The sequence below is a fragment of the Hylobates moloch genome, unplaced genomic scaffold (assembly GCF_009828535.3).
Source record: "Hylobates moloch isolate HMO894 unplaced genomic scaffold, HMol_V3 SCAFFOLD_5, whole genome shotgun sequence".
NCBI classification, from domain to species: domain Eukaryota; kingdom Metazoa; phylum Chordata; class Mammalia; order Primates; family Hylobatidae; genus Hylobates; species Hylobates moloch.
The window spans coordinates 46,357,898-46,381,117 of record NW_026652280.1 but is presented as its reverse complement, the minus strand read 5'-3'; the positions used below and the strand labels follow the sequence as shown (position 1 = coordinate 46,381,117).

At 33.5% G+C, this 23,220-nt stretch overlaps 1 protein-coding gene across 6 annotated transcripts in view; it reads right to left on the bottom strand.

Moving 5' to 3' along the window:
* The window catches only part of CCDC178 (coiled-coil domain containing 178), a 506,076-nt gene that overhangs the window by 317,640 nt on the left and 165,216 nt on the right, over positions 1–23,220 (bottom strand). For all 6 annotated transcript variants that reach the window (XR_009213490.1, XM_058438507.1, XM_058438509.1 and 3 more), the window contains exons 13-14: positions 18,831–18,926; positions 18,545–18,681 (exon numbers count right to left, since the gene is read on the bottom strand). Coding sequence is in view for 5 of the 6 variants with exons in the window: in XM_058438507.1 (XP_058294490.1) it covers positions 18,545–18,681; positions 18,831–18,926 (233 nt within the window). In the remaining variant the exon portion in view is untranslated. The remainder of the gene's footprint in view (positions 1–18,544; positions 18,682–18,830; positions 18,927–23,220) is intronic.

The window sequence follows — 23,220 nt, the reverse complement described above, 5'->3', positions numbered from 1 at the left end:
TTGACGTAGCTTAAGAAAATTTACCAGAAAGCCTTTTTTTTTAAATTTTTGTTTTTTATACTTTAACTTCTAGGGTACATGTGCACAATGTGCAGGTTTGTTACATATGTATACATGTGCCATGCTGGTGTGCTGCACTCATTAACTCATCATTTACATTAGGTATATCTCTTAATGCTATCCCTCCCCGCTCACCCACCCCATAACAGGCCCCGGTGTGTGATGTTCCCCTTCCTGTGTCAAGTGTTCTCATTGTTCAATTCCCACATATGAGTGAGAACATGCAGTGTTTGGTTTTTTGTCTTTGCAATAGTTTGCTGAGAATGATGGTTTCCAGTTCATCCATGTCCCTACAAAGGACATGAACTCATCATTTTTTATGGCTGCATAGTATTCCATGGTGTATAAGTGCCACATTTTCTTAATCCAGTCTATCATTGATGGACATTTGGGTCGGTTCCAAGTCTTTGCTATTGTGAATAGTGTCGCAATAAACATATGTGTGCATGTGTCTTTATAGCAGCATGATTTATAATCCTTTGGGTATATACCCAGTAATGGGATGGCTGGGTCAAATGATATTTCTAGTTCTAGATCCTTGAGGAATCACCACACTGTCTTCCAAAATGGTTGAACTAGTTTACAGTCCCACCAACAGTGTAAAAGTGTTCCTATTTCTCCACATCCTCTCCAGCACCTGTTGTTTCCTGACTTTTTAATGATTGCCATTCTAACTGGTGTGAGATGGTATCACATTGTGGTTTTGATTTGCATTTCTCTGATGGCCAGTGATGATGAGCATTTTTTCATGTGTCTGTTGGCTGCACTTGTTGATGGGGTTATTTGTTTTTTTCTTGTAAATTTGTTTGAGTTCTTTGTAGATTCTGGATATTAGCCCTTTGTCAGATGAGTAGATTGCAAAAATTTTCTCCCATTCTGTAGGTTGCCTGTTCACTCTGATGGTAGTTTCTTTTGCTGTGCAGAAGCTCTTTAGTTTAATTAGATCCCAGTTGTCTATTTTGGCTTTTGTTGCCATTGCTTTTGGTGTTTTAGACATGAAGTCCTTGCCCATGCCTATGTCCTGAATGGTATTGCCTAGGTTTTCTTCTAGGGTTTTTATGGTTTTAGGTCTAACATTAAGGCATTAATCCATCTTGAATTAATTTTTGTATAAGCTGTAAGGAAGGGATCCAGTTTCAGCTTTCTACCTATGGCTAGCCAGTTTTCCTAGCACCATTTACTAAATAGGGAATCCTTTCCCCATTTCTTGTTTTTGTCAGGTTTGTCAAAGATCAGATGGTTGTAGATGTGTGGTATTATTTCTGAGGGCTCTGCTCTGTTTCATTGGTCTATATCTCTGTTTTGGTACCAGTACCATGCTGTTTTGGTTACTGTAGCCTTATAGTATAGTTTGAAGTCAGGTAGCGTGATGCCTCCACCTTTGTTCTTTTGGCTTAGGATTGACTTGGCAATGCGGGCTCTTTTTTGGTTCCATATGAACTTTAAAGTAGTTTTTTCCAATTCTGTGAAGAAAGTCATTGGTAGCTTGATGGGGATGGCATTGAATCTATAAATTACCTTGGGCAGTATAGCCATTTTCATGATATTGATTCTTCCTATCCATTAGCATGGAATGTTCTTCCATTTGTTTGTGTCCTCTTTTACTTCATTGAGCAGTGGTTTGTAGTTCTCCTTGAAGAGTCCTTCACATCCCTTGTAAGTTGGATTCCTAGGTATTTTATTCTCTTTGAAGCAATTGTGAATGGGAGTTCACTCATGATTTGGCTCTCTCTTTATTAAAATAACTATTAAAGAATCATTTTAGCCACTGGAAGTGAACAAAAAGGATAAACAGGAAGATATAAAAACAAAAATGAATGAGAAATGTCAGCAAATGTATGTATTGATTGTGAAAAATTATTATTTAAAAGTGAAACTAAGGCACCAGATAATTATTTTAAAAATAGGACAAGTGTAAAGATGTTCAATAGTAATTTATTTTTTGCAAAAATATGTGTAATGCTCAGGAGGATAATAGAAAAACTTAATTCCAGATTAATTTAAAATGTCTATAATTATCTAAACATGTTTTAAAACTAGTGTCACTAATTAGGCTTATCATTATACACATGTCTAAAGTACACCTACTAATATCATCAGATTATGTTTAAAAAATAAGATCCATTGCTGCCTAAAAAATAAAGACTGGGGACTAAACCAAAAATTTGAAAATAAACATTAGTGCAGCAACAGTAGAATCACATAATATAATTTAATGAGAAAATCATGAATAAGCAACAAGGTAAAAGTAGATAATAAAAGAAAACAATTCAACAAGAAATGAAATATTTGTTTACTTCAATGCCTCTGAGTAGTCTCAAAATATGTAATAAAAATGCAGAATTATAAGAAGCAATTCACAAATCAACTATCAGACTCCTATTGGAACATCATAGGACAGGAAATAGGATAGATAGATAGCAGGTGTATATAGCAAAACTATACCCGAAAAATTTCAGTACCAAAACCCAACAAGGATCATCAAATTGAAAAGTCTTACTTAGTGCTAAGCTGAAAAAATTACACACACACATAGCTACAAACAAAATTGTGAAATTTCAGCACTCTTAAATAAGAAGAGAAAATTCTAAAGTTCCCAGAGAGAAAAGACAAATTATTTACAAAGAAATTACATCCAAAATGTCATCAGATGTCCTACCAAGCAAAACTGAATAAGAAAACAAAAAAACCCCTTCAAATTAAGGAGAAAAATTGACATTGGATCCAGAATATGACACTGAGAAAAGCCTGGTTGAGTGGATTCAATAGAGAATTAACTGTGAGTTCACAGAAATAGACGTGTTTATTTTTTAAAGTTTTGCTACAAAAAAATAGAAAGACAGAGATGAGTTACAGGACTAAGGTTTATTTTGTGTTTTCATACTTTATAAAATGAGCAATATTATGCAAAGCTCATGTGCTGCTAAAGATGAATAATGATTCATGGGAAAAAGGAGACACTCGTATTGTGTACCAGTAAGCTGGTAAGAGATCGAGATAATTCTCATTCATTATATCTATACTCCCTATGAAGAGGATGATTAGTTTAAAATGAGGATAATATGGGTATTAGGAGTCAAGAGAGGGAGAAGATACAAAATAGTTATCAGAAAAGTGGAATTGTCTAGAAATTTCTTGGTCGTGCTGAATATCACTTGAGATTTATGGTCAAAGAATTTAAGTTCTACTCAGAAGTAAATTTATTGTGCTGCTAATAAGCTTAAACATGAGGGCCTCTAATTGGCCCCAGCCCCTTACATAGTCCTTTGAGTGTCTCCCTAGCAGTGTTTTCACATGGTCATGTGTTTTTATAAAGTTTGTAGAATCAAGATATTTTAATCAAAACTGATGAAGATCATTCTCTCCTTCTAATATAAGGTCTCCTCTGTCAAGTGGTATTCAAGTGACTGTGGGCATTTTGTATTCATAATATTGTTTTCTTTTATCTACTGCCCCCATATACTATAACCTCTAGGGCCCACCAAACCAAGATCCACCCTGTGAGGCTACTTAGCACACTTGTGTTTTATTTTAGCCACATTCAGCTGCTAGGAAAAGTTCAATGAAGAAAGCTGCTGGTTTAGTTAGGGATAGGGCTTTTCAAGTCATAAAAACACAGTCTTGAATGTTATTGAAATATGTGCTTATTTTGATCCAATGTAACCAGGTTCCGTAAGAAGGGAAAGAAGGACAATAAGGTGGGATACATAAATGTAGTAAGGATGATAGATTGGTCATCATAGTGTCAAATATTTGTTGGAGTGAGGGTGCTAGTAGAGTAAGTTAGAAAAAGAGGTGTTGGTTATCTGAGAGCGGATACTTAAAATTGAGACCAGGAAATAACTCAATTCTTGGAAATGACAAAAACAGAGTAAAACTATAAGAGATGGTGGTTGGTGTAGGATGGGAGAAAAGATCGTTGAAAATGAGAAAGCTGATGGATTGAAAGTGTACGTTCTTGCATGGACGGTATCACCCAAATTCACATTTCAATGCCTCTGCAGAGGTAGAAAGTAGGAATAGAAAGTATAATTTATTTTTAGTATTTAACTCTTGGAAAAAAAAGTCTAAAATCGGCTAACATGTGGGTGAGTAGTTAATTTTAGATGATGTATGTATCATTTTAATGCATTATTTGTATACTTTTTTAACATCTGAAAAAATTAAAAACCAAAAGTCAAATCATTTAAAACATTGATTCAAAAGTTTGTTGTGCAATGCTGGAAAAAGAAGAATTTGACACTTTTGTGAAGCAACTCAAATTAATAGACTGGTAAGACATAGCTAAATGGGTATGAAAAACACAGTACCCTGTGGATTCATTCTAGGTATTCCAGGCTATTTAACAACTTCAGTAATACTCGAATTGCTATCTCTACAAATAAATCACCACACTGTTACTTCTTAAAAAACAAACTTCATAAAATATGCCAATATATCTCTATATTGTTCAATAGCTTCTTTGCTCATTTCCCTCAATTACCAACCCCATCTTTGGCTCACTGCAGTTACAATGGCATTGTCTTGCTTAAGATACAGTTGAACACTAGAAATAGATATTTAGAATATTTTACAGAGCTTGAAGGTAAGAAAATGACTATATAGAAATTCATACCACACAGTTAATTTCAAGCACACTAAATCTAAGTTAATCAATTTCAAATCATTTTAAACAAGCTCATTTTCCGTGACTTAGGTTTTTGAACCCTGCCTATCATGTGAATAAGCAATCAAGTAAAATTGTTTGCTCAAGTCAAATGTCCCAAATGTAAAGGGTCTATTTCTAATGGATGCTCATTGGTTTGAAAGACAAAATTATCAAATTATAAATGGCTTCTGCAAGGTAAACAATCATATAATCATCGTTGTCACAAAAAGGTCTAGTAAATATTTATATGTATAGGATAACTGTACAAAGTCTGTTAACAAATACGGCATCTGTGTTTTAATGTTGGCATTCTGAAGGTAAACTATATATGAACAGTATGTCATATATTGCAGTAATTATGTAATTTATTTAAATAGTGTAAAAGTCTGGAAATGACATCAAATGTTGAGATAGTTTTCTAGTGGAATCTTAGTGTACATAACAGTTCCAATTTGAGGATGTTTCATGGGAATATTCAGTAGACTTATGAAATCAGTAATTTGCTTTTTAACCATTAAATTATGTTTGGACTTAAGGAAAAAGAGAAACTGGGACTAAGGGGAAGGTGATTCAGATAAATGGTAGAGTTAAAAAAGATAACAAATACAGGAGACAGTAAGAAGAACAGAGCTTTCTGAGATAAACAATGGATATAGTCAAATGTAGAGATGGAGAATTAAACTATAAGCTTTTGATTTTTCTGAAGTAGGTTTTGTGTCCAAAATCTTCTGTGACATGTCAGAAATAAGAATCAAGACTTACCTAACGAAAGAGAAGAGGCTGTGTTGCTAAGTGGAAAGAACATAAATGTTGGAGTTAAGTAGACCTTTATTCAAATCCTGATTGCTCCTTATGTAATTGGGGAGGATGGTTTCATACTCAATTTCCTTATCTGTAAGATTAATTTAATAATACCTATCATCAAAGTTGTAATCAAGATTAAATAAACTGAGGGTAATATATACATACTGCTTACCTGCACTGAATAACACAAATGATTCAATAAACAGTTTTTGTTAATTAAAATAGTATATAAAGACTGCATGACTCTTTATAGTGTTCTCCGCTTTAGTGAGATGACACACAATGAGAGGGAAAAATATAAGAAAAATAATCATTAGTCTTGCTTTGGAACAGAAAGAGACACAAGTGGATGTGACATCAGAATATATAGCACAGAGAATAGGAGGACAGAGATACTGAAGCAAAGGAAGAACTAAGAATAAACTTTTATATTTAGCTATCATTCATTCATTATGTCATTTATTCAACACCTATTGAGAAACGCACACACATACACACACACACACACACACACACACACACATGCAGATACATACAATGAAGGCAAGTAAGCAGCTCAGGCCAGACAGTAAGCAACAAATAAGCAAACCGGCACTAAGTGTATATAGTGTGGAAAGTGCTAAAAGGGAAGTATGGAACCAAGGAAAGTTAGTTAAATGGATACTTATTGAGCATTGATTATATGTCAACAGCTGTGCTAGGTGACTGAGACATGAAGATAAATGGAAAGAAGTTTATACACTCATGAAGGAAAAAGGAAACAAAAAACAGATTTCAGTGCAATAATAAGCACAATAATGGAAGAGGCACTTTACACTGTTTCGGTTTGTAGACAAGGGAAGGTAAGTTACCAGTAAGACAAGCTTCTGGGAATAGTTAATGTCTGAGCTATTGTATGAAGGGTCAATTAATCAGATTTAAAAACATGCCGAAGAAGAAGAGGAAGAGAAGGAAGAGGAGGAGCAGGTGGAAGGAGGAGGAAGAAAAAGTAAATTCCTATCAGAAGAATATTGGAGACCAAACTGAAGCTGAAAACAATATGAGTTCAGATGCATAAGTATTTTAATAGGCTAGAATATAAGGATTGCTAGGGTTTGGAGATTGTTTGTCACTGTTAAAACCCATGTCAACATTTGATCCCCAATGTGACAGTGTTATGGGGTGGGGCCTAGCAGGAAGAGTTTCAATCATGACAGCAAATCTCTCATGAATGGCTTGGTGCTGTTGTTGCTATAGTGAGCTCTTGCTTTGGTGAGATTGGATTAGTTTTTATGGGAATTAATTAGTTCCCATGAGAGTGGGTTGTTATAAAACCAGGATGCCTCTCAAGTTTTGTGTCTTTTTACCTGTTCGCTTCCCCTTTGACCTTCTCCAGCATGTTCTGATGCAGCACGAAAGCCCGAGCCAGGATGGGGTCATGCCTTTGAACTTCCAAGCCTGCAGAATCATGAACTCGATAAAACTCTTTTCTTTATAAATTACCCAGCTTCAGGTATTCTGTTATAGTAACACAAAACAGACTAAGATCATGGAAAGAATAATAAGAGATGAGTTTGAAGTTGGGCAGGTGACAGTTTACAGTGTCTAATCTATCAGTCTGGAAGTATGGACTTTATCCAATAGCTGGTAGGGAGCCTATGAAATGTTTATAAGCTGCTGAAAGAAAATAGTGTTCCCATCATGAGACAACAAGGGCCTGGTTTATTTTATTCGTAATTGAAATAGAGAAAAAGAAAAGTACCCATTGGAGAGATATTTAAAGAAGTTGGTAAGATGCTGGAGTGAGCCAGGAGAGAGGGATATAGAAGGATGCCCAAAATAGGTAACTTGGTGGATAACAGTGCAGGATGTAAGTTAGGGAAGAGAGTAGATACTCCAAATGATACTGTTGGTAGAGCTAGAGAATGTTGAGTGAGATTGAAGAGTCAAAAAATGTACAGTACCTGTTAAAATAAGGGGACCAGGCAAAATTTCTGGGACAGGAGATGGAGCAAGGGTATAAATGGGCTGAGATTAGTACCCTAAACTAATCAGGGACAGCAGAGATATATCAGCTGTTCTAGGATTCCTGAAAGGAACAGCTTCACAGAGTTAAAGGAAGAACCGGAAGAATCAAGAGAATGGCATCCTGAATCTCAAAAAGGGATAGCATCAAAGAGGGCATAGACACAAATGCTTGGGTAACATGTAGAAAGAAAGAGAGAAAGAAAAACCGGCCTACCACAAGACTGAAAAATGACCTCATGGATTCAGGAAGAAAGGTCTTTTTTTGCACTTAAGTCAGACAAATTTTGGTAGCATGGGATTTAAGAAGCTGGACTGCTTTATGTCAATAAATCATTAATAGTGAAGGAAATATTTCTAATAATCTAGCAAATATTGCTATGTGTAATTTTTAATAAGAGTAAAAGGGAACTATTGAGTGATTTGCTAAAAGGACAAATAGGATGAAAGCAAACCTTTCATTTTATATTGGAAGAGGATTAATGATGTCTATAGGCTAAAAAGATAAGAAAGGAAAAAAGATAGTGAATAAAGATGTCAAAAATGGAAGTGATACGACTAAAACTATGTCTTGAACAGGGCAGAAGAGGTTGAGACCAATAGCACAGATGGACACCTTGGTCTTGAACAAAAAGTATTATTTATCCCTTGGAATCTAAAGAGGAAGGATGCAGATGCTCTCCCTATAGAATATATTTGTTTGACAAAAGCATGCCATGCCTTTAATTTCTCCTTCCAATTTGAGTAAACTATGGTTTAAATAAATTAAAGTTTTATTTCTGAGTTTATGTTGTGTGGGATTTATGCTGCTGTTTGAAGCTGAAAATCTATGTTCTAAAAATTATAGATCATCTGCCATTATCTTTTTGAACACTGCTTTCCCCATTCTTTCCTTTATTTCTCATTCTATCTTCCACAACTTGAATATTTCTTCCAGATTTTCTCTCTTTTTCTCTCTGTGCTGTATTCTGGGTTCTATTTTTAGGTACACTAATGAACTTCCCCCAGCTCTTTCTACTATTCAATTAATAGAACCTTCAGTAGAAATGAATCCAGTTTTAATTTTTACAAGTTTTGGCAGGTTCTTTTTCAACTGCCTGCACTTTTTGGATAGTGTTCTATTAGTTTGTTTTGTTCCCGTTAACTATTTAAAACTTAGATAGAATAAATCTCATAATTGTACAATCTGAATTCTATTTAATTCTTTATTTGAAGTTTTTGCTGATAAAATAAGAACGTTATCATTGTTTCTGATAACTCCAATTCATGCTGAAATTTTCCTTATGTGCTTTATAATTTTCTAAGTTCATTTTTAAAAGCCTTACTTTTTGTGTGAGAATCTTGTATGGCCTCAGTCTAGGGTTTATTCCTCCAGAGACTATTTGAGCAGAGCAGGATAACTTTTCTATGATAATTTCTTGGTTAGGGCCTTCTAAAAACACTTCGATGGTGTAAATTAAGATATCAAACCATTGTGAAAAGAGGCCAGACTGGGAATGTTCTCACTTGCTTTTCTTTCACCCAGGTCCCAGACGTAGACAGATACTTTCTTGCTTCAGCCTTTGCTCATGGGTAGATTTTTTTTCTGTTCACTTAAGTGCCCTTACTTTATCCAGCTCCTTCACTTGCACAATCCATGGTCCATGACCTATTATTTGAAGCCACTAAAATTTAATTCCCTTGTTTACCAAGTTCAACAAGGCTATTCTTCCACCCATATTTTCAGGGCAGCCAAATATCAGCTGGGAATTCAGCCTGCAGTTGTTCAATTACTTTCAATGCATTGACCCCTGAGGATTTCCTTTACTTGCCTGTAAGCCCAGCTCTTCATTTAAAAGATGTGAGCCCTGTGTATGCCCCATTTATAAGTGTTCTGTAGCAAAAAAATTTTTCATGTTCTCCATTGTCCATATTGCACAAAATGTAAATTCTCATTACTTCTCTGCCTACACTCTCTTTTTAGACATCTTAAACTGTCCCGTTGTTTAATTTTATGACTCCAAATTTGTCTTTGGGATCCTCCTCATCACTGGGCTGTAAACCAATGTATCTAATTGTTACTTCTCATTACCATTTCAAGAGCTCATAAGAATCTGAAATTTAATATGGCCTAAGGAGACATATCTTCTCTCCTCAAATCCTCTTCATACCCTCTATAAGCTCTTGTTATTTCAGAAAATAGCCTGACCAGTTTTTCCTTCATGTCTTATATCCCACCTACCAAAAGATCAAGTTAGCACCCCTTCCAAAATATATCTGAATGTTCTACCATTTATACTGCAAAAACCTTTATCTATATGTCTTAATGATTATAATTTTTTTGAATTACCAAAAAAAGCCTTCCGTCTTAAATGCACCAAAGTCCATCCATCACTAAGCAGCCCAAGTGATCTCTCTAAAACGTAAGATTATGAAAATGCCTTAATCGTATGCCTCTATCATTAGCACACTTACAAGCTTTTAGTATATGAGCCCTGTCTGCCTTACCAACATTTGTCTCTGTGAATTACCACTCTCATACAATTTTCTAGCAACACCGGCCTCCATTGTCTTTTCAGAGCACAAAGAATTTTTATCTGTCTCAAAGCTTCCTCTTATATTTGGAATTCTCTTCCTCAGACCTGCTTGACTGACATGTCTTCATTCAGGTCTCAATTCCAATATTAGTTTCTGAGAGAGGTGACACTGAATATCCTTGCTAAAGCAGAATCCTCAACCCTGCCCTGGCCTGTCACTCTCTACCACATTACTCAATTTTATTGTCCTCACAAGAGTGCCAATGACTACATTTTTAATTATATATTCATTAGTCAACATGTTTATTATTATTTTCCTATACAACAATGTAAATTTAAACATTGTCATGAGCACTTCAAATGGTGTCAGACACAAAGCAGGTGCTCAGGACACCCAAACACACTCACACACCTGCTTTTTAAGTCTGTTTTCTTTAAATATAAATACATTTAGTCCTAAGTATAAACTTATAATATTAGTTTATTAATCATAGTTATAAAGTTATTAAATTGCTGTTTGAAAATATTTTAAATGAAGTACAAATAAAGATATATGAAGCTATTTCTCAGATAAAGTGCTAAAAGGTAAAAATTATTAATCTCTATATTATTTTATGTATTTTATACAATGTAACAAGTTACACATAGTATACTACAAATGAATATTTTCTACTGAAAATATTGTATAGCACATAATGTACATCAACAATGTTTCAGACACTAGGTTAGTCCTTGAGGATCCAAAAATGGGGGAAATGATGACATAGGCCCTAGGTGCAAGCAGTTACAAGGTGGTGGGTTTGTAACTGTAAAAAAAAGCTGTGCATTTTATCTTTCTAATTTTATATGTAAAAGCATCACAAGGCCATATTACTTCAAAGAGAAAAAAATTAACAAATGTAATATCTTCATAGAAAGCAGGGTAAAGGAAACCACAGAATTAAGTTTTTTTGCTTGTTTGGTTTTTAATCCCAGGTAATCATAGTCACTAATAGCTAAAATGAGCTGCAGTGCAGAAACTCCTGCTAGCCTCTTTCTTGAATTTCTTACTGTACTTATTAGACTACTGTATTAGTCTGTTTTCACACTGCTATAAAGAACTACCTGAGACTGGGTAATATATGAAGAAATGAGGCTTAATGGACTCACAGTTCTTCAGGCTTAACAGGAAGCATGACTAGGAGGCCTCTGGAAAATTACAATCATAGCGGAAGTCAAAGGGGAGGCAAGCACATATTAGCATGGCTGAACAGGAAAGACAGAGAGTGAACGAAGAAATGCTACACACTTTCAAAGAATCAGATCTCCTGAGAATTCACTCACTATCATGAAAACAGCAAGGGGAAGTCTTCCCCCATGATTTAATCACCCCCCACCAGTCCCTCTCCCAACATGTGGGGATTCAAGATGAGATTTGGGTGGGGACTTAGAGCCAAACCATATCAGCTACTGAAAAACATAACTTCCATAATAATTATGTATTTTCTTGGGGGCTCATTGGAGGCAGGAAATTTTCCACATATATAGTAACTTTAGAACCTACCATAATATCTGCCTACAATATGAATTCAATAAATGATTAATAAGTGATTGAACACATTTTAGTTGGACTGAATTAACAATTTATGTAATTTAATATTTGTTTTAAAAGTAACATTTTATTGAAGTAGAACTTTTATACAGGAGTACAAATCAGAGTATAGTTCAATCAATTTTTAATGTGAATATACCAGTACCACCCTCATTCAGAAAAAAAAATGCATATATATATATATATATATATATATATATATATTACACATGGCCAGCAGACAGGAGTGTGCTCTCTCAGTCACTACCACCCAATAGGAACTGCTATCCTGACTCCTATGACCATTTTGCCTGCTTCTGAACAAGATCATATAGTATATACAGCCATTTTGTCTACTTTTACTCAATATTATGTTTCTAAGATTCATTCATGTTGTTTTGTGTAGCTGAAATCTGTTTATTCTCACTGCTAGAGAGTATTCCTTTGTATGACTATGTTGTATCTTACCTATTTATTCTACTCTTTCATGATTACTATACATTTGTTTATCCTCTTTTGTGAAGTGACTGTTCAGTTCTGCAGATTTTTGTTTATTAGCTTTTTCTATAATTTTTATTTTTATTTTATATTTATCATTATATTATATATTTATATTTTATTATTTACTAATTTTTCTTCACCAATTTTTTTGGTTTATCAATTTATCTTCTCAGATATAGCTGTAACAAATATATTTTATCAGTCTGTGTTTACCTTTTCTCTCTCTTAATGAACTGTTTATCAGTTTTTTTCTCTATGATGGTATTTATTTTTCTGTTTAAGAAAACTTAACTCATATTTATTGATATTTTTCTATGTTTTCTTAGAATTTTGTATTGTTCAAACTTTCACATTTACAACTATGTTCCAAAAAAATAGACTATTGTTTGTTAGATAGGTAGAGGTAAGACTTTTTTATTTTTTTCATAAGGCTATTAGGCCATTTATTCTTTGCTGCACTACGGTGGCACACTTGTCACAAGTCTGGTGAATGTATATGTATAGGTCTGATTCTGGACTTCCTACTCATTTTCCACTGGTCTATCTTTTTACCCTAGCACCATTAACGAGTCATTTTACATATTGAGCTCTATCGTTAATTTTGAAAAATGGTTTTATAATTTCTGAAGCTTAGTTCTAAAACATTGTTAAATATTTCTCCTTCTTTAATTTTCCATATACATTTTAATATCAAGTTTTTTTTGTTTTGTTTTTTGTTTTTTTGAGACACAGTCTTGCTCTGTCACCCAGGCTGGAGTGCAGTGGCATGAGCTCAGCTCACTGCAAGCTTTGCCTCCTGGGTTCACGCCATTCTCCTGCCTCAGCCTCCCAAGTAGCTGGGACTACAGGCACCCGCCACCACGCCCAGCTAATTTTTTGTATTTTTAGTAGAGACGGGGTTTCACCGTGTTAGCCAGGATGGTCTCGATCTCCTGATCTTGTGATCCGCCCGCCTTGGCCTCCCAAAGTGCTGGGATTACAGGCTCAAGTGAGCCACTGCACCCAGCCTGCATGAGTGAGTGTTCCAGTTCATGGCCAAGGTATGCCCCCCTCTACTGATTTACATCTTCTTTAATTTGCTTCAACAATATTATGAGTCTTCTGGGTAGTATTATCACACACCTTCTTGCTAGATTCATTTCGTGGATTTGATGTTTCAAAATTATATTGTAAGAGATATCTTTTAAATTTTATTTCTAACTGATTGCTGTTGCTGTCTACTGATATTTCTGTTTTCTAGCTATCTCAACCTTGAACAATACCACAGAGTTTAATGGTTATATAATCGTTCTCACATTTAAATATTCCATAGGGCTATTTGTCCCCATAAATAGTCATTTTAAAATTACCTTGATTAGTTATTTTATTAAATTACAAAATGAGATTACATTAGGAGTTTAGTTACAACCGCAATAAGACTTTCAATGTATTTGGTTAGAACTTGACATTTTCTCATAACTGGGTCACATTCAAATTTTTGACATATCCGTCTATTCATTTTTAAGTATATTTTAATCACATTTGGTACTCTCTTCATAGAAACTTCCTACTTTCTATGTATATCTTCTTAGTTGCATTTTGGGTATAATTTTCTAATGAATGAGGTTTTCTCTTATATTTTCTAAGTAGATATTCACGATTTTATGAAAAAACAAACTATGGGTTAGTAAATGGGGTCTATAAAGGCCATTAACTATAGTTATTGATTCTGCCCTATCAGATATTGGGGAAATTTTACATTATACTGATATATGGCCAAGTGTTATAATTTTTCCATGAAAGTTCTATCTATAAAAATTCAAATTTTTAAGAAACAGATGAAGGAAAAAATGTGAAAATGTTTGCCTGACAATTTAAAGTACTTCCGCATTTTACATCTAACATCTATCTCTATGACCATCTTTCCACAATTTCAGACTCACAAATCAAAATGATTTCCAGATGCTTACACTTGTATTGTGCCATACACAATCCCAATCAAACATAGCAACATTTACCCTCCAACCTTCCTTTTTTTCATCTACACATTTTTCATTTAATGTCTGGTACCATCATCAAACTAGTTTTTCAAACCTTAACTCATCCGAATACCACTAAAATGACATATTTAAAAGGAAAGTCTGATCATATGGCTTCTTTGGTGGACATCTATAGTCCTCAACTGAGTCCAAACGTCTTAAATGACTCATTATCTGGCATGATGGTTCCTTAGCCTCAATGTTTTCTCCTGATGACCTTCCACATAAAAACACGTACTGCATGCAAACACACACATACACACCCAGACACAAGCACACAGGTCAGATCACGCACTTTCTCTAAGCTTCAGCCACACCAAAAGTGTCGCTCTGTGAACCTACCACCATCTTATCTGTGCCCCAAAATATTAATAACAGCAATTTTAACATTAGATCTATTTGTAATTGTTATTATTCGACTGATTTATCGAGCATATTTGAACATTTACTAAATGTCAGTTAAGTCAGATTAAACTGCAAAAAATGAGAGGAGGTTAATATTCTGAACCTGAATATAGAAAGTCAGATTTTAAACTTCAGCTGTGGGACTTTAGGAAAGCCACTTTGCCCCTTAGAACTTTGAGTTCCTCACTTCTTCCTTGGAAACACACAAGAATTATTTAGAAAAAGTAGAATTCAATAGAGGATGTACAAATATTCAACCTCCCTAGTAATCAAATAAATGGAGTTCAAAACACCATTAAGAAGATAGTTTTCATTTATCATCTTGAGAGAGATTTGTTACAACTATAACACTCAAGTTAGCACAGGTGTGTGAGAGGACAGGCTCATGTATGCATAGCCTCATGAATGGGATCGTCTTTCTGGAAAGTACTTTTAGAGATGAAGTGGGAGTTTTAAAAGTATTAGACTGAATCAAATTCTATGAAACTATTTTAAATTTTAAAAAGCCAATATGCTGATAAAGATTTCTAAACAAAATAATCCACTGCCATAATATTTACAACAAATAGTTAAAAATGAGAGCCATCTAAATAATAGCAATTTGTACATAAATCATAGTTCATCCATATAATAAACTTTTATACAGCTATTTAAATGATGTATTTAACAGTTGTTTAATATTGTGAAAAATCTATTATGCTGGGAATAAGATCAAAACTCATAATTAGTTATTTAGTAAGAAGGAAAAAATTCAGTAATATATTAATAGCTATATTTCTGTGAATTGAAACAATGTTAGGGTCTCAGTCTCCTTTTGTACGTTCTGTATTTTCCAAATTTCTTACAACAAACGTGTTACAGACAGAGTGCTAAATAGAGAAGATGTTACTACTCTTAAGGCACTGGAACTTTTGGTTAAATGGAGTTTTGTTAAATATGGTGTAGGAAACAAAATCATAGTCTAGAGCATATCCAAGGACACAAGTTGAAAAATAGAAACTTTTTCATAAACATAAGATTGCAATGATTAACTCAACTTTATCCTAGGACTCAAAGATTTTCAGCAAATAGTGTTCAGAAGCAAGTGGACTACACATGGTTAAAAAAAAAAAATACGCTGGTAATCCGCAGGGGAAGGTCTGAGTCGGAGGCGAACCCCGTTCCATGACCGAGACAAAAAATCAGCCGGTGGCGGTCGGGACCCGAAAAAAAAAAAAAATAGCCAAGAATACAAGTGAAAAAGGCACTGAAGCATGAGCTAGCGAATAAGAAGTAGAAGCAAATTACAAAGAGTACAGACATTTAAATTATTAGGTGCAGATTATAACTATTCACACTGTTTAAGAGATAAAAGATAAGCTTTAAATATCTATGTCAAACAAAAAATCATAAAACGACCTAGCAGATTTGGATGAAAAGCAAATAAAACTTTAGGAAATGAAAAATTACACTTGCATACATTTGTAATGTAATATATACTTGCTGCATACATATAGACTTGCCAGTTTATATGTGCAAATAATTGAAATAGACAAAATTACTTGCATATATACATAAATGTGATAGATATATACAGTTACCAGTTAGAAACAAGAATATAAGAACTATTTTGATATATGAATTGGTAATTATCTCTTTGTCCTGTGTTTTAATCTTCTCTTCTTTAGGAACGTGACTTAGATACATGGTAGACCTGACTCTGGCCTGCAAATCTCTTAATCTCTCTTTCACTTTATTTTACCGATTGTTTATTAATTCTCTGTTCAGCACCATGTAATCCGCTGTTAAAAATTATCCATTTAATTTTTAATTCCTGGTAAAAATTGGGGGGAAATTAAATGATTAAATAATTAAGTAACATCTCAAGGTGCTTTCTGGGTAAGCAAGATATACACCATGGAAATCCTTCCCCATAAATAGAGCTGAATTCCCACTGCTTGTGATAGATGTACTTGTGTTCCCAATAATTCACTATGTCTATGCTTGAGAGAATTAGACTTGTCATCCCACTGACATCAGACTTGGCCATGTGACTTGCTTTGTTCAAAGGAATGTGAGTGGTATTAACATGTATCACCCTCCTGTGGAAGCTACAAGAGCCATTGAGTGATCTCACTAATGTACTTTTCCCTCTATTACCAGCTAAATTACTATGTGAGTGAGAAATCAACCTTTTTATTTTGAGTCACTAAGATTTGGGGGTTGTGTGTTACTGCAGAATGATCTAATAAGTGCCTGCTTTCACACACTCTCCCTTTCCTCCAGGTGAGTGTCCTTATTAGATCACCCACTCTTCAGATGTTTGTTAGCTTTTGCTCCTCTGGTTCTTTTTCTTTATAAAATAAAATGATAAAATGTAGTAATATTAGCAACAACAGGTTCAAGTTATTCTTTAAAAACCAACATCCTTAAAAAAGTATGTTTCACATACAAGAAAGTTTTACAAATTGTTCCATTTCATCATTTCCAAAAGTAAAATAATTCTAAGAAATTTTATCAAACTTCCAATACAATAATCAAGTATCATGGTCACTTTTTCCCGATAGCATAGTATGTGTCAGACTCTGTGCTATATGATGAGGATTCAATAGCGAAGGAGAAGTAGTCGTGGTCTGACCTCATGGATCTTCCCATTTTTGAGGAAGACAGAAATGAATCAAATATTCATACACAAAAATTTATGAATATGAGAAGAGACGTGAAAAAGAGAGGCATGTGTATCACATGTACATGTGACAGAGGAATTGAATTTCACAGGATAGTCAGCTGTAATCTTAAGAATAAGTGGCAATTAGGTAGAAGGAAGTGGTAAAAACATTCTAGGAAAGGAAAGTAGCATAAAAATACCATGTATGGGCTGGAAAAAGAGTGACAAGTGGGAGAAACTGAAGTAATACTACTGTATTTGAACCAAGTAATAAGGGTGGACTGGGAAGAATATGAGACTGTAGAAGCAGATGTGCCTATTAAAGGGACCTTGCAGGATATGTGGTGGGGGGCCTTTTGTCCTTTTACCCCTGTTAAAATTCATGCAGATATAGAGGGGAACTGATCATACTTATGTTAAGATAAACAAGAACATACCTATCAAAATGTAGATAATGGATTCAAAAGTGATTGCAGGTAGACCAGTTCTGCCAGGAACTATGAGTTCATGCCAGATATGATGATAGCTTGTACTAGATTGTTGGTGGAGCAATGAAGAGAATAAACTGAAGATACATTTAGTATGTGGAATAGTTCTTGTTGATCCATTAAATATGAGAGTTGAAATAGAGGAGTCAAGAAAACTCATAGGTTTCCAAACCAAGAATACTAGTATAGTAGTTGCAGGAAAAATTGAGGGTGGACTAAAGGAGATCATGAGCTTGATAAGACATACATAAGATCCTCCATATCTGCAAGTTTTGATTCCTGCAGGCTTAGTTACCTGTGGTCAACTGTAGTCTGAAAAGATTAAATGGCAAATTCTAGACATAGACAATTCATAAGTTTTAAATTGTAGGCTGTTCTAAGTAGCATGATGAAATCTCATGCTCTCTTGCCTCAGATGTGAATAATCCCTTTGTCCAGCATATCCATGCTGTGTATGCTACCTGTCTTTTAGTCACTTAGTAGCCAGCTCAGTTATCAGATTGAAAAATTGTAGTATACATAGGGTTTGGTACAATCTGTGGTTTCAGGCATTCGCTATGGGTCTTGGAACACATCTCCCATGGTTAAGGGAGGGGCTACTGTATTTTAAGTTTAAAGTATTTTTGAGTATAAGAGGATATGTCAAAAAGAGGTGAGATAAGGCTGTGTAAAGCTTCTTATAAGATAACTTTTTACAATTATTTTAACTTTTCAAAGGGGACCCAGATTGATTAAAGGCAACATTTTGAATATAACTTAAATTTTAAGCTACTGATAAACAAAAACACCACCGTATCACTCCAGGGACACAAACTGGAGAGGTTTATTGTATTTAACATATTGGATTATGGTATATAAGAAAAAAATGTATTTGCAAATTTACCTTTCATTGATTTTTTCTGTTATTTTGTTAATATCAATCCCAAGTTTTTTATTGTCTTCCGTCAGTTTTGTAGATGCCAAAGAAATAGCTGAAAAATCTTTTGCAACATCAGAAAGCTCAATATCCCATGTTTTTTTCTTTAAGAAAAGAATAAAAGAATAATTCATACATGTCTAATTATCAAAAGGCAAAATGTATAATAATGAAATCACTTTTAGACATATGAGTTAATATTTGGAAATAGAGAATGGTGTTCTAAGTGGGAAGTAGGAAAAAATCAACTTACCGCAGCATAAAAATTATTAACTGCTTCCAGATACTGATTTTCATGACTTTTTTGCTTCCAGGTTAGTTGGTCATAAACTCTTCTCAAATCTTCCAGCTAAGAAAGAAGATATACAGAATAAAGTGAATTGTATAGCTTTTCATCCTTCCATAAAGTAAAAAATAAATTAATCATGATAAAGTAGAATTTGTTTCAGTTACATAAAAATTGAAAAACAATAGAAAATTCGGAATCATAATTCATCACATCAACAAGTTAAAGGATAAAATAAATATGCTAACACTTTGCAAAATAGTCATTTAATAAATTCACTCACTATCTAGCTTTCATATCTTGAAAATCTAGTACAAGAAAAAAATTATTCAACTATAACATAAAGAAACAATAGCAAATACAAAATAAATTATAAAATATTGAATGTATCCTCATTAGACTCAAGAATAAGACCATATTAACTTTTATCACATTATTAATCATGCTTTAGGAAAGACTAGGTAAACACAATTACATAATAAAATCAAATATTACTATTATAATATTGAAAATGAATAGGTAATATACCTTCAACTTTAGATAACATGATTAAATACCTAGAAAAATAGAAGAATTCTATTCTATTTAAAACAACAATAAACAATTTTGGTAAAATGGCTGGATATAAGGATTAGGAAATGAATAGCTTTTATCTATAAGAGTAATAATCTGTTTTTAAAATACAGAAGAAATAATTTTAAGTTTTTCTCAAAAATATAAATAATTTGGGAAAAAATGTGACGAAAAAAGAGGACCTATATAAAGTAAACAAAAACTCTTATTAAAAACCCTAAATCAAGTTTCACATGAAAAGGATGATTTGTTACAAAATGGTTTAATAGACTATAATGTGTGTTCTCCCAACATTAGTGTAAAAATACAGCAAAATGGAGTAGTCTTTTTTGAACTGCATTAAATGAAGTTCACATGGAAAAAAGGTACGTGAGACTAGCCAAAAGGTATCTGAAAAATAAAATTAATATTGGAAACTTGCTACCAGATACTAAAACATCCTATAATACTTCTATATTAAGGCAACATTTGTTTTCCTCATCATAGTAAACATCAGAGGGAAAAATTAAAGGCCAGAAATAAATCCGAATCAATATTTTTAGAAAATGATATCTGAATTCAGTGGGAAACAAGTTGTTTAATTAATGGTACTGAAATAATGTGAAATCTCTGTTTAAAAAAATTCAAAGTGGTCTCTATACCTCACATCTAACTCACATAGTAACAAAAGTAAAGTTTCAGATGAATAAAAATCTAAATGCAAACACAGAACATGTTCAAATTAGGGTAATCAATAAGATATCATTTGCATAATGGGCTGAAGGAGAGTGTCACCTTGCTGAGTAAACCAAGAGATCTGTTGATGGGTTTGACAGCACATTTTATAAAAGTATGTGTCAAAAAAACCCACCATAAACAAAATGCAAATTAAATAAGAAGACCATGAAAAAAATGTAAAATAAAAAGCCAACATTCCCAGATTATGTCCTTGCAGAGACATCAATGAAAATAGTGAAGCAGGAGTCTCTGAAAACTCCCTCCTATATAAATGTAATAAAAAAAACAACCTGGCAAAAAAATGTCAAATCAGCCTTGTCAACACTCGAAATTAGCCAAAGGCTTGCAACAATCTAGGGAGCACTAATTTAATAAAAAGTCTAAACTTAGTAAGAAGAGTGCGCTTTGTGGTGTTTCACCTTCTAGTCCTATCTCTTCAGCTCCACAGAAGCCTCAAAGAATAATTTATTGTTAAAAGCAGCCTTTTGGCAGCCACCAGAGGGAGCAGAATCAGGCTAGAATGCTTTCAAAGCCTCATTCTCAAAAAAATTGTCTTTATTTGACCTGTCTGGTGGTTTTTATGGAAACCTCCACTTGCAAGGATGTCTGCATTTGATTTGATGCAGAGTTCACCAGCACAAAAACTCTCTCCCAGAAAAGCTTTTTCCCCAGAGCATGGTTGTCCAAAAAAATTACAGACAATTGATTAACTCTGTGGCCTGAGATAGTGGCTAAAAATTGGAACAAACAGTAGATGAACTAACAAACTAAAAAGGGAAAGCTGGTGGAATTACATCCATAGTACTTTGTAAAGCTCCAACATACTCCTGGGAATCTAGAAGGCTGCAAATATCCAGGGATGTGTGAAAGACCAGGGTATTCACATGTTCTGGAAATACCTGAGAAGCCATTAAACCTCTCACCTCCTGCTGATCTTGAGGCTCTATGCAAGCAGGAAACAACAACAATAACAAAAACTAAGGCAGCGTTGGCAACTGCCTGGTTGTTTATTGAAGGCGAACCTAAACAAGCACACAGAACTTTTCTGCAAAGACAGAGATAATTTTTTTTCAGATTTTAAGGATTATTATCCAATGATTAACAGACCCTCAGCTGAGAAGAGACTTCAGGGGCTGCACATGAGAAAGACAACAGACTTTACTGAATTAAGTTAGAAAGTTTCCTAAACAAAACAAAACAACAAAAATTACTACTTCAGCAAACAGCAACAGGAACAAATCCTGAGGAGAAGTGAAAATATGATGTCCAGTATAAATATATTACATTTAAAATGTCCAGTTTTCAACAACAACTAAAAATGAGACATTCAAAGAATTAAGAAAGTATAGACTATACAGAATAAAAAATTAGTCAATAGAAATTGTCTCAGAGGAAAATTAGACATTTTATTTATTAATCCAATTGGAAATTTTAAATATGTTCAAGGATCTAAAGAACTAACACAAGGCATTAAAATAATGTTTTAGCAAATAGAAACTATTAATAAAGTGATATAAATTATTTTAAAAACTCAAATATAAATTTGGCAGTTGAAAAGTACAATAACTGAACTAAAAAATTTTTGCTATCTGCACTCAACAGCATATTTGAGTAGGCAGAAGAAAAAATCATCAAATCTGAAGATGAGTCAACTGACATTGTCTAGACTGAAGAACAGAAAAAAAAATAAAGAAAAACGAACACAGCTTCATAGTTGTGTGACATTCCATGAAGTATACCAATATACATACAAAAGTAAAAGCAGTCAAAGAGGAAAAGAGAGGGGGGAGGCAAAAAGTATATTCAAATAAATAATGGCTGAAAACTTCCAAAATTTGGTTTAAAAAACATTAATTTACACATTGAGGAAGCCCAAGAAATTCCAGTTGTAAAAACTCAAAGATATATACTCGAGATACATCACAATCAAACTGTCAAAAGTCAAAGACAAAGAAACAATCCTGGAAGCAGCATGAGAAAAGTGACCTTCACATGTCAAGGATCTTCAATATGATTAACAGATAATTTTTCATTCAAAACAATGGGAAACAGAAGGTATATACTAGCATATACAAAATACAGAAAGAGAAGTACCAAGAATCCTATATCAAGCAAAACTATAACTTAAAACCAACAGAGATATTAGGACATTCCCAGATAATCAAATACTGGGATAAACCTGTATTATAAGAAATACTCAAGGGAATCCTTCAAATTGAGATGAAAGAATGCTAGACAGTAACTGGAATGCACAGAAGAAATAAAGAAAACCAGTAATCATAACTTTATAGGTAAATATTAAAAATGTATAAATGTATTATTTTGTAACCCTTTTTCGTTGCCTAATTTAAAAGACAATTGCATAAAGCAATAATTGTAAATTTCTGTTGATAGTCACACAATGTATAAAGATATAATTTATACAGTATCAAGACAAATAAACGAAGGAAGAAAGAAAGCTATAGAGGAGAAAGAAATGTGTATACTATTGAAATTGTTAGTATTAATCCAAAATAACTTTTTGTAAATTAAATTGTGAATTCCACTCCCAGGGCAATTGCTAGGAAAATAGTTCAAAAATATATAGTCAAATCAATTACAAAGTGATTAAAGTGTTATATAAAAGAAGGCAGTAATGAAGGAATAGAGAAAATATAAAGGTATAAGACAGAGAAAATATAAAGGTATAAGGCACAGAGAAAATAAGTAGCAGAATGGCAAATACAAATCCTACCTTATCAGTAATTACATTAAATGTAAATAAATTAAACCTTCTAATTAAAGTATAGAGATTGATGGAATGAATTTGAAAGAAATGGTCCTATCATATACTGTTCACAAAAGACACATGGGAGATCAAAGACACAAATATGTTGAAAAAGAAATTCCATGCAAACAGTAACCATGTTAAAGAAAGTCCATGCAAACAGTAACCATGTTAGAGCTGAAGTAACTAGATTAATATCAGACAAAATAGACTTTAGAATAAAAATTGCTAGAACAAAGAATGACATTTTATAATAACAGAAGGGTCAATTAATCAAGACATAACAATCACAGATATGAA